Source organism: Pelmatolapia mariae, linkage group LG9 (genome assembly GCF_036321145.2).
Source record: "Pelmatolapia mariae isolate MD_Pm_ZW linkage group LG9, Pm_UMD_F_2, whole genome shotgun sequence".
Classification (NCBI taxonomy): domain Eukaryota; kingdom Metazoa; phylum Chordata; class Actinopteri; order Cichliformes; family Cichlidae; genus Pelmatolapia; species Pelmatolapia mariae.
Genome location: NC_086235.1, coordinates 28361269 through 28374269, shown reverse-complemented (window position 1 = coordinate 28374269; position 13001 = coordinate 28361269). Strand labels below are relative to the sequence as shown.

The window sequence follows — 13001 nt, the reverse complement described above, 5'->3', positions numbered from 1 at the left end:
AAGTAGAAAATAATGTGTCTTAATTGGCCTCCGACAAAATACACAGTGAGAATTGAATAAAAAGTTGGCGCCACTCTGATCTGTTTTAAACGTGATGCAAAACCCCCCAAAACAACAACAACAGCAGCAGCAGCAGCATTCCAGCTAGGGTATTATGACAGTAAGGAATTTAGATGGAATACTAAACCAATTATTAATGCGTTTCCTTTAGACAGTTACCAAACTACAGGGAAGTAAGGTCTGGACTGAGGTTTATGCCATTCCTGCTTTGGTATGTTGTGCATTAGCTTTTGGATGAGACCCAGATTTGTTAATCCCCAGGTCTTAATAAGATGAGGTCAAGGTACATATGGTGGTGGGGCTGTCCCCTTTTCCCTCCATTAGCACTGCCATGACACTCAAGCTTTAGGAAAAAGGAATCCCAGTGGTTTTTTTGTTTTTTTTTTCAGCAAAGGTCAGCAAAGGTGCTTGACCCGGCTGGGCAGCTTGAGAGACTTTTCAGCGACCCGTCAGCATGCCGCAGATCAAAGCAGTAAATCATCATGTGCGAGCGACTGACGTCTCCGGTTTTATGGGGCAGGAGGAGACTTTATTTAGGAAATATACCTCGAAGCCTTTACCGCGTCACATTTTCTATGATTGACGACTTGGTCGAGTGTAATCTACAGACAGTTGTGATTTCATTTAGTTTAATAGCAGATTATATATTGACTTTGATATATTCAGAGTGCTAGCGCACGTTCTCGCTGTGGATCACGGTTGCATAGCTGTCATTGTAGATATTTTTGCCTTTGGTTACTGGGGTTAAGAAACCGGTTTGTAATCTCTGTTTGTCTCCTAATTCTAATTACAGTCGTGGCCTATGTAACTGCACATCATTTACAGGTCTAGTAAGCACAGGCTCCGTCATGCCAGTGTAGTCGTTGAGATCCCAACACGTGATTGCAAAACATGTGAGTATCCCCATTAAAAGGCTTATTTTGGCTAAGTACAGGAAAGGGCAGATTTGGGGAAAACGGGGCAGATTACGACGCAGAAAATGGATCTGCCCGTTACTGGGGGAAGTGGCAAAAAAGTCGATCGTGGCTTAAGCAAAAGGTAGAGTTAGAAGTAATGTTTAAAGGCTGATTGTTACACCGTGAACCCATGCAAGCACAGGGCAGGGTCTTAAAGAGAGGCTACCAAACTTGGCAATATGTACTGGATTCAGGAAATAAGTCTTTATCTTGATTGTATCAGGGTGGTTTTTGCTTGTCGTGTCATTGTTAAGGTTTAGGGCTTCAGGGCATTAAGGGAGTGTGCTAACAGATTGTTGGAAGTCGCTGACTTGTGCTCGGATTGGGTTTGATTTAACACCCCAAGGCCCCCTCCCACCCCACCCCCAAAATTTATGGCCATATTGTTTCTGTGGTGCTTCACAATAGAGGCAACCTCTCATTACCCCCAGCGCTTGCTGAAACTGGAGGGAACCCTCCTTTTTTTTTTTAACGACACAGAGTGACGAGCGACAGTCAGCTCAGAGCCCCTGTAGCCTGTAACACTGCCTGTATTCACAGTCACTGATGTGAGTCTGACACTCATTGTCCCAGGAGGCATCTCCAGACTATCATGCTTCTGCTAACTGGCAACTTTTTACAGAAACGAAGCTTTCCCAAGTCCAAAATAGCTGCTGACCACAGGACTGATCCCACAGGGGCTTTTCTCAGCCTGTGTTTTATTTTTCTGGCAATGCACATTAACCTTAAATGGTGATTAGTACTTAGTGCCTCTTGAGTTGTGGGTCAGTGACGCATGTCTGAATTGTCTTTTGCTAAGAGAAATCTGTTTATCCTCCTGGATTGCTGTCGGGTCAAAATGTTGACAACATGTCATATTCACAGTGTGACAGATATTTTTGGGGGCGTGACCTTGTCCAGTGGTTGCTTGTGAAAGACATGTTAGTAATTGGATGGAGGGGATTGTTATTTTGACATATTGTTTTGCAGATGAGCTGTGGAGGTTGCCCTCCTGGCATTTGCGTACAGCTGTAAGTAGGGTCTTTCCATCATATGATTGGTTAAGCATCTATTTAGCCCCTAATGTGTCTTCTTACAACAAATAACAAACTCCAAGCAACAGACTGTCGTTTGTTTTTCTGAAGAACTTTGTTGCGCTTCTCATCGTCTATTTTAGAGGTGAGGGAGTGCCTGTCCTGATACGATAGGTGTGCCATCGCTGTTGTTGTGCTCTGAGTACCGAGGAGGATCGTGGCCAATTTCATGTGTCAGCTGCGCAATAAGGAAAACTGCAACACTAAGCAATCCATTCAGTGTAGGTCATTCAGACATTTACTGGCCAGTTTTGTGTTTTCACTCGGCCATAATAAAGCCGGTTAGTGTAATCTTTAAGACTATAATATGGTTTGTTAATAGACTTATATTTTATGTTGTAAGCGCAGAAGCTAAATAGCAACAAAAGCTTTAAAATGTTTAATTTAGCCTCATTCCTGCACATTGCAGGTATTGCTGATAGAATGAGAGATGTGGACAGCTGCTGTCAGCTTAACAACTTTACAATCTGCTGAATTTAAAGATGGTGGCAGACTAAACAAGCAGTCCGTCTGCATACAGACAGCTTTGATTTTAGCTTTTTCAATGTAGTTGTGCTGTTGCTGTGTAAAACCAGCAGGTTTTTTCATGAAGGAGATGAATAACAAAAACCAGGGAAAAGACCCGAGCACAATGAGTAAATCGTGTAATTCTGATACTTTTCTAGTTGTCTGGTCAGTCTTTGAACAGAACAGTTTTAACCAGATTAGCATGCTGTAACAAGGCATTAACAGCAGCTAATGTGGTGTTTCATATATTTCCTGCATCGGTGTCAGGGCGTTTCCCTGTCGGTCAAATATCTGTTCCCTGTTTCTGCCTTAATTTGACACCCTGTATTTTTCTATGGACTGCTTTTGTGGACTGCTGATATATTGTGACTACTATAAACACGCACCTTCACATAGAAAATCTTAAACTCAAATCTGCATCCACAGCACTGCTTAGTTCATTGTGCGTGTCCTACACTCATGTTACATGTACCCTACATTGCTGTGGAACAAACCACACACGCTTGTTTAGCGAATCTCTTGAATTACATGCTGACAAAGTGGGCCATAATGGGTTTTAAAGCCAAGTCTTTAATTATGCATTATAAATGAAGTGAGATTTCAGTGCAGCACGTGAACGCTGATGTGTCCAAAGCCCGTGCCCTCAGCAGCTCTCTGATTGTCAAATATTGCACAGTCCCCATCATTCTTTCTAGGAATGCCTGCGGTGCAGTACACGTACATAAAAACTGGGTTTTATTACAGCTTCGTCATCATTTGTCACGGTTATGATCTGTCAGGGTGAATGGATGACTCGTATGGCTGTCCTCTGTTAATCAGTGTGGGTTTTCGGAGGTTTAGATTGTGTTGTTCTGGATTTTAATGATTAACAGGTGGCTTCTAAAAATGACCTGCAGGTGTTGAGTAATGTGTAACGGCATCCTGTAATACACCTTGAAAAACAAAAATTGGTTCAGCTGGTTCATTGATGGGTAATGTAAGTTTATCAAGTTGCATATTGGCGTTTTTTGACTTTTTAAATTTTTTTGAAGTGAAAATATTTTCCCACATGTCATAACGTAAGTGCCCGTCTTTTTATTTTTGTGTCTTTTTTTTGAAAGCCAGCTGAATATCCTGCCATGCTGAAAAGGCTTTGTGGGAAAGTGATTCTGATCTGGGTCCTCAGAGAAAGCCCTAATGCTATTTTCGTAATTTGTATTCCAAATCACCCCTTGTGAAATACCAGCCTAAAATTAGCCCTTCTTGTGCTTTTCACTAACCGTTCCAGACTTTCTTAATGGCCGCAGCTATGCTGTGTTTAGACAGTCTCTCCCTCTGGGTCTGGGATCCACTGTAATGCATGCAAGCTTCTTCTTGCCTCCAAAAAGTTCCTTTTATGGTTCTTTTACTGTGCCTGTATTTAAAGCTGCTGTAAATTATCCTGAGCACAAGATAATAAGTCTCCCCAATATGTACTTACATTCAAGGTTTGGGATTCCTGGGATCTCGATTTAATCATACTGGACACTTATCTTGTAAATTAAGCCTCTTAACTGGATTTATTACATTAGTTTAATTGTTCTGGGGGATCCCTGTTTAAAAGCACTGCTATTGTCTTGGTATCAGTTGATGGGCTAGAGTTGGATAGATTTTTGGATTGTTCTCCCTCCCTCCCCAGGATTAAAGTACAGAGTCTTGTGACATATGGCAGGTCGATTTATCCCCTCTGACTGGGGGAACAGAACATGTAATGATGCACCCTGTACAGAGCGCACTGAGCTGACTATCTATCTTTTGGCAACAACAATGTGTACACTGAAGGCAGGCTGTATACAGGTGGCAAAGCCATGCAAATTTGTTGAGTTTGATAGTCCAACATGACTTGAAGATTTGTAAGTTGTTTTTAAGTTGGAACCCTAGGAAGCTCCCTCTCTGTGCGTATCCCTCTCCTTCGTGCACTCCAAAAAGATTTACAGTTATGGGCACTGTTGTTGTGGGAGCAGCTTTGTTCCAGGAGGCTGTCGATGTCTGCCACACACCGAGATAAAGCTCCAGGATTCCCACACTGGACACGAGAGGTTTAGATAGACTGTGGGAGCTGAAGAGGGAATGTACTTGAGAGAATCAGCCCTTGGGTATTCTTTCATATATACAGTAGGTTTGTGCCCATATAAAAAAAATGGATACTGAAGATGGCTTTTATAAATATGTTTTCTATGTGTGTGAAAAACAGGCATATAGTAATGTCGTGTTATTCTTATTAATATTACTCAGAATACAGATAATAGATTTATTAAAGGCCTCTTTGTCTGTGTAAGACTTTCTTTTGCCTCTTTTAATTAAACTTGAAGGCTGAAGATTTACTGAGACTATGCAACCCCATTAATTATCCTCTGCAATAGATTTATAACTTGGAGCATTTGTTTGACATCAAGACTCTATGGTGCAAATTATTCATCTATTAAACGTGGATATCCAAATTAATGCTGAGGGTGGATGATGGTGCTTATCCAGTTCAGGGTTGCAGGGGCCTGGAGCCTATCCCAGGTGGGGTACACCTTGGACAGGTTGCTGGTCTGTCGCAGGGCTAACCCTAACCTTGGTGCATGCTTGCATGTGACTGGACCAACCCCACGCTGTTTACAGCTCATAGCTCTGTTGTTACCTGCCAACAGAGCTGATGGGAGTGCATTCATTGAATTATAAGCTCAAAAATTAAACCATTACCTTCCCAGTCATTTGATAGAACAGAAATAGATCATGACTAACATAACAGAAAACTCCTTGGTTTATAACTTTGAAAGCTTTTACAGAAGAGTGGCAGATTAGCACTGGCTCTAGAGACCAGAATGCCTTCGCTCCTGTGCACGTTCTGAGTCTGCTCACGCTGTTAATTGCAAGAAACAAAACAGTGCATTGTGCTCAGTTAAAATGCTTGGTATGGTTTTCCCAGATTCCTTTTTTATATTCGGTGTAGTTCAAGTTGGAGCTATGCAAAGCAATGAATGTCCCTGAAGTCGACCCTTTGCAGTGTGCTAAGTTCACAAAACTTGGAATTCTTGAATGTTTTTTATTGACTGAAATGTACTGTTTCAGTCAATTAAATGCCTTGACAGTTATGAAAGTAACTGTGTTTTGAGGGTCTTTTTAAAGCTTTTTAGCCCACAAAGCCCATTCTCCCAGGATTAGAATGCTAGTAAAGCTAAACAGTGTGCTCTTGTTCTCAGTGCAGTGTTTGCCCCCAACCTCAGCCTCCTCACCACCCAATTCTGCCCCTTGACAGGTGTACTAAAGGGGCCCATCTGTGCACTTGTTGGACAGCTCTCCCAACTCTGTCCTGCAGATTTTCCTTTGCCCTTACTCTCTTCAGTCTAATGCCTGGCCTGCTTGGCTGCAAACTAGAGGACGCACTGTGGGGGTATTTGAAGTTTCTCTTTAAAAAAAAAAAAAAAGCATGGTTGGAATGCCAGCCTTCAGGGCTTTGCGTCTACAGTGGGCGACAGCGGCATGGTGGTGATCTGGGGGGATATCTAGAGAGAAAGGTCGCCTGTCTTTCGTCTGTGACAGACGGCTCCAAATAGAAATGAAAGAGGATGAAAACAAATTCTTCACTCCACACTGGGCATCTCATTTCTATTCAAAGGATTAAAGAGGGAAATATCTGACGGGTAAATGTGTCATAAGAGAAACACATATTGGGATTTTTCACCTGTCTTAACATGTTATTGGATTTTTGTAATTGTTATTAATATATGGTTATAGCTTGTTCTCCTCTCTGTTAACATGATGGCATGTTTTCTTAGTTATTTTTTTAACTGCTAACAAGCTTGAAAAAGGCAACTGCCAGCAGAGTGGGAACAAAAAAAGCCCCCTACCTGGGTAGAAGGTGCTGCGTGTCTAGCCTAAGGGTGTTTTTTTTTTCTTCTCTTGAATGACAGCTCATTGTGCATACAGCCATGGGAAAAATGGCTTCAAAGGTAAAGCAACAGGGAATGGTTTGGCATGAGCATAGAAATGTAGGCAATGTTCCCCTGCCTTTTTTAACCAGCTGTGTGTAATCTGCTAATCCACAGAGTAGGCTGCCGGTGGTCTGTCGGCAGAGGTGGAACACGGCCGCTGACCAAAGGAAGTTTGACGGGGAGGGGGGATATCGAGGGGATCTATAGGCCACCCATTGCAGTGACCCGGCAGAGTGTTAAAGGTTAAGTGGACCTATTTCGCAGGATTGCCTTATAGTTGCGCAAATAGTTTGAAATGGTGCCGAGGTCGTTTTTGCCTGTAAGCGAGAGAGGTGGTAGAAAGTGGCATTTCACTCTTGCCAATTAAATATGACTCCTTTACAATAAAAAGGTTATTGAGTCAGACAGTGATTGATTATTAGACCTAAGGGTCAAACTATGGTAAGCAAATCTTACCGTAGCTTTTGATGAATGCTCAAGTTACTGCCACTCCAAAGTGCCAGCTGGTTATTTAGGGGGTGAGTCAAAGGAATGTCCTGCTGCGGTCTTATTCAATGGGACACATGGAGAGGTTTTGATTGACATTAGTCATGGGTTGCCTGTCCAACATATTATTTAGCCCCCTCTGCCTTGAGCTGCTTCCATCTGATCGGAGCGGCGCAGACCCGGTCGTGACACGTTTAGCGATTTCACACTCGTTTTGTGGCAATGCGCAGCCTCTGTCCTCTCAAATGTTTTGAAGCATAAATAATACATTGCTCCCATGATTTGCAATGCATGACTGAGTATAGCTAGGGTCGCAGCAAAAGGAATGTTGCCAAGTCATATTGTGTCAGACCCAAGTGGAAGTTTTGTGCCTCAAAGAGTCGAATCATTGAAGGCCCAAAAAGTGAAAGCTGGCATGTGGTACACATCAAGCAAAGACTTTGGGGTTGCAACAAAAGTGGCTAGTTTTATTATATGGTTGTTCTTTTATTTTGGGTAACGTGAAGTAGAAGGTTTTTTTTTTTAATTTAGTCTAAGTTTAATATGTTTTTTTGTCTTTTTTTGTTTGTTTGTTTGTTTGTTTGTTTTAAATCCTTTTTTGTTCTGAGAACCAAACAGACACAACTAGGGCAAATAGTTCCTGTGCACATCACTGCTTCACTGATGTGCCACATGTCTTTCCTGCATACTGCGTAGCCTAAACCAACCATAAATCTTATCAAATGGAAGTATGCATCCTAAACTTAATGTTAAATCTTGAAGTCCATCACGTGAAGGTGTCAAGAGAGCATCTGCTCCACAGTGTTTTGGTGTTGACGTGTCATCTCAGTGGTGAGCGACCCGACAATGTTTTCATTATGGATCCCCCTCCACTCCTCACTCCCGCAACTCCCGTCCGCGCTCCCAAACAAGAGGCTGGAATGTCGGGTTTCCATGACGCTAATGAAGTAAAAACCTGGCAATGCGTTGCTGGCAGCCTCTGAGCAGCTCCTGATCTGCGGCCTCCTTCTCATCAGGATCAGAGTCTGATCCCCCTGCAGCCTTCATTCACCAGGGCTTATTATGCCCAGGAATGTCTCTCACTCACTCCCTCCCTCATAACCCCCTCTGAAGCAGGGATGTGAGGTGCTGGGGTAAATTTGGGACAAATCCCCAGTAAGAGTACTACCCCAAATAACACACAACCCCCCCCCCCCCCCTTTTTTTTTTCTGGCTCCCATCAAACTAAAACTCCTCCCCTACTACTCCTTACAATCTTTCCTCTGCTAATTGTCACACTTGGACAAAGATAAGCACAAACTCCACTCCTTCTTTCCTGTGGAAAGCCTTTGTTGTGATTTATGTTCCATAAATGCTTCATGTAGCAGGCCCATGAGGTGACCAGCCCCACTTGTTTGCCATTTGCCCCAGGGACAATGGGGAGTTTTTGGTACTCAAACAAGTCCTCACTCCAGAGTCCTTAGACTTCCTGGGGGAAAAACAGAATGATCTTCCCAGAGGCGTGTTTATTTTTTTGCCAGTCTTCAGAAATCCCTTAACTATTTGCAAATTGAAACGTCTTCCATCGCTGCACTGTCAATACCTCTGCTGTTATGTTGTTTTTAAAAGGCACTCTGCAGTGGGAACCGGTCTTTTCTTTGTGTTCCAACCAGAAAGGCAGTTTAGGGGTTAAATAATCAGTCTCTGTACATTATCCTGTGCCATGCTGGGCTGGTGGATGCAGCCATAATGTCTTGCTAATTAGCCTCTATTTAGGTTTTTCCAATAGGCCACACAGCCGCCATTGACGATTGAAGCCCATGGAGCTTTGCAAAGGAAGACCCTCTGTCTTGTGGGCATTCATGATTTTAGGCTTGTCCTTAATAAACCTTTAGGCTCCCCAAGCTTGATGCTTTCAGGATTCGGTATCCAGTTACTTGGTAGATGAATAGGGTATCTTGCCTCTGTGGGGATGATTTACTCCATTGTGTGTATGTTGTCTTTCAAAGGATAATGTCCATAAATGGGATCTAAACTGACCAGGACCCATTAAGGGCTTAAGGGTTGAAGCAGCTTGTTGTAAATGTTGACCCTTATCATATAAGATAGTGACAGAAAGCGGTTGTGGGAAAACCCTAGCACCAGGGATAAAAATAGCAAAATACTAAAAGTAACAGTAAAAGTAACAGAGTAGTTGCTGGACCATTACAAAACAACGTTTCTCAAGTTTGTCAAGTTTTGTATAGCAGAACTGAATTTTATTATGATGTCTGGTTGTGCCAGAAGTTCACCACTGGCTCCTTTTCCTGCCTCGTGTGGAGCTGGGCAGCTGAAACAAAAAGACTAGAGGCTTATGCCCTCAAAACCCACCAGGTGTTCAGCACTGGAAGGAGCTGCGCATGGCATCTGATGAAGATTGATGAAGATGGTTGCTATGGATAAAGATGGGATTCCAGGTCCTGTGGAGAAGCTTTTGGCAAAATAGAAGGAGCAAGCATGTTGGCATGGACGACCATTTCACTGTGGTAGTGAAACAGTCTTGTGATTGAGCTTCTCCCCTCATGAAATAGTTTTTGGTAATGAGTTGCTTATTTTGTTATTTCCACACATTTTAGGCAATCTTTTGCTGGTTAATTGGTTTGAGTTGCCGCTTGTTGTCTTTATGATGATATTTCTCAACAGTCTAGTCGGCTGGACATAAAGTTCCCAGTAAAGCAGCAGATATGTAGACATTTTTGCATGTCAGAGCTGTTCTGTTCAAACATGTTTTACCTGAACTGTTGATCACTGTGAAGTTGTCACAGACTGGTCAGTCGGCTGGATTTACATTTCAGGCCTCAGCTAGTATTGTCACGGTGGCCACAAAGACCTAGCATTATTAGCCCCACTGGCGGAACTATTTGTCCCACTCCAAAAAAGAGAGCTAACGAATAAAAGAAAAAACGGGAGACAGCTAAAGTCTTCCTGATCCCCATTTCCATGAAGGGTAATCCAGGGGTGATCGTCAGCACAAAATGCGGCTTTGACCGACTGTGTCTTTTGTGTGTGTGTGTGTGTATGTTTGTTTGTGTGTTTTTGTTTAACCTGTATTTGGCTGCAAAGATATGTGACCTGGAAACAGCTATTAAAGTGAAGTCATATGACATTTAAAACATGAAATCAAAACAACCTCCCAAACAGCCTCCTGTGTATTTAGTGTGATTATAGTTTAGGACTCAGCATATCTAGATCACAAGTGTAATTATGTGAGTATGCGTGTATATTGTGTTTGCATGAGTGAGGGAACAGAGGGAGATGTGTCTACCCTCTTGTACTGGTTATTTCTAAGAAAGCCACCCATGCATGTTGTGTCAGCAGTCTGGTCACACTCCACTGTATGTTACCAATAAGTAGCAAAAAATACCTCAGCCTTACCTACCTTAGTTAATGCATTGCGCTATTCATGATCTCACTCTGACTAAGCCGAGAGCACGTTTTCAAGGTTAGATGATAACAGAGTGCATTTTGTCCCCTTGTTAATGGTTGTGACTCACTGTTAGTAAAGTCACGTGCAGTACAGAGAACCACATACCTGAGTTTCCGTGTTTTCTTTGGTTCGCTCGCTGGATGGCTGATGATTGCTAAAAGACCATAGTGGGTCTTGTTTATTTATGCACATAGCAGTTGGGTTCGTGTGTTGCGTTTCTGCCGTCCTCCACTTTATGGTGCGGTCGCCAGGACAGGCTACTAGGAGAACTCAAACCCGGAATGGCGTCATATTTTTAACCAATAAAGGTGGAATGTCACATAGTTATCTTGTCACCAGTATGTAAATTGGTGGGTCCTAGGTCTAATCTGTTCAGGGTTTATAAAACGTGATACCATTTTGTTTGATACACTTCTGTTTGGAAACACAGTGGGCCTGCGGACACAGTTCATAGCATAAAATGGCACCTTTGGAAACCTGTAATTTTCCAGCTTCTACAGTATCATGTAGCATATGACCTGTCATCATTGAGACGGCGCAACACTGCCAATGATCTCTTTTCTTACTGGTGAAAGGTTAACAAGGCTAATGGATAATCCACTAGCTGTATAATGTGTCAGTTCTGTCATTTGAAATGGTTGATTGCATATATCACATATTAGTTATTGCCAAAATGTTCAATATAATTGCCCTTTCTCAAATTTGTTCCATATATTTCTATAAATCTGGAATCTGAGTTCTCCAGCTTTAAAATGTGCAGAGATTATTACTGATTTATTAAGGGATTTGTTTAAGAAGTGAATAAATGAACCTTAAGAAATATACCAAAGCTATATATAGTTTCAAATTAAAAATTTTCCTACTAAATGTTTCAAAAATGTGGCATACTGACACAGCTGAGGGATTCCTTTTCTCATCAGTCTGGACTAAATGTGAGCATATCTTTCTGACTGGGTGGAAAATGTGTGCAATAAGCATTATTTAACTGTCTTGACAATCTCCAGAGCACCAGGACTGTCTTCACCACGCGGTCCACGAACGTCTCGGTGAGCTGCTACGAGTCCTGAAGGCCATTATCAGCAAACACCAGAGCCTCAACTCAGTGGATATCCTCAGTACAGCTGGAACCGTCATCGCCACGGTCAAAGGTGAGCAAAGATGACCAGCTCCCCTTAAATGCTCACCCTCATAACTTTCGACTTTCCTGTAAAACATGCCAGATACTCCTCCACTCTTCCTTTAGTCTGTTTTCTGTCTCTGCTTATCTAATCCTCCCTTCTGCCTTGATAGTCTTCTCTGCTGGGCATTCACTATTACCACGTCCTGTCTCTCATACAGTCTTCCCAATCCTGGTATAAAGAACTTCCCAGAGATTGTTTCTCTGGAGTTGTCTTTTAGCTTCAAGGTGACACAGTTCTTCAGAAGCTTTGAATGCAGCAGCGTGTGTTTCAAACCCCATATAGAGACTAAGAAAATAATATTTGGGAGTCAGGTACCTGATACTTGAAGATGCAGGGAGAAGCGGGTGTCCTTTGTGCTTTGTCTGCCAGTCCAGTGGGAACTGCACAGAGGAATCCTTTTCAGTCGCTCATTCTTTAAGATTATGATCTGGCATGCAGGTCAGTTCTTAACTTGGCGGCCACACAAGAATCCCTAGAGTATACCTCGTCTCAATTTGCATTGCAAAGAGGGGCAGAGAGGGGCTGCATAAAAAGCTTTTACTTCTAAGGAATGGTGACATGATGGAGAGGCCTGAGGAGGCTCTGCATGTGCATGTGAATGTGAATGGGCTTCACCTTTAACTGAAATATTTGGAATGAGTCCATACACATTTGGGCGTGTGCATATATGTGCCACAAAAAAATAAGCGCTTGCAAGTCCTGTCTTTCGTGCAGTAACTTGAGTGTTTATGTGGCACTGGAACATGTCTTTGCACAAGCGAGACAAAAAAGCAGCACTTTGTCAATGAGGAAGGCTTGGATTTGAGAGCTTAATAGTCATTCTGTAAAAACATTGTTATTAATGCTTGTGATTAAATTGCATTAATCATTAGAAGGATTCATAAGTATTTTTTTAAATAGTTCTGAGTAATGGTATTATTTTTTATTTCAGAGGAAGTTCCTATAGTGAATAGTAGATATTATAACACAGTAATTACTTGTTCTTTCCATAACTATATGAAGTGCTGTAACATCTTTCTACCACTAGGTGGCCAGAACTGTCCACTTCTTGATACCCTACCCCCCAAAAAGAGAGATGTAGACGGTGCCAGTGTGTTATCAGCTGTGCTCCATTGTTTTTGAGCCACCAAGCCTGATGTTTCACACAATAACGTAAAGGTTTACTGTACATATGAGACAAAACTAGCAATTTTTTTTTAATTTCTACTTTAAGTGCACCCTGACCCTACGTCAAAGAGTTGTTTTAGTGGAAAACTGAACCTCCCACCCTGTGATACTCTGTTTCCTTGGCATACCTCAGTACGCCTTCAATTACTCTCTGTTGGAGCTTCCGATCCCTTAATTGCAGCACAGGA

At 42.3% G+C, this 13001-nt stretch overlaps 1 protein-coding gene across 1 annotated transcript in view; it reads left to right on the top strand.

Moving 5' to 3' along the window:
* arhgap29a (Rho GTPase activating protein 29a) overlaps window positions 1-13001 on the top strand; it is a 30853-nt gene that overhangs the window by 2442 nt on the left and 15410 nt on the right. Inside the window, exon 3 of the mRNA XM_063484059.1 lies at window positions 11470-11613. Within this exon, the coding sequence (XP_063340129.1) occupies window positions 11470-11613 (144 nt within the window). The remainder of the gene's footprint in view (window positions 1-11469; window positions 11614-13001) is intronic.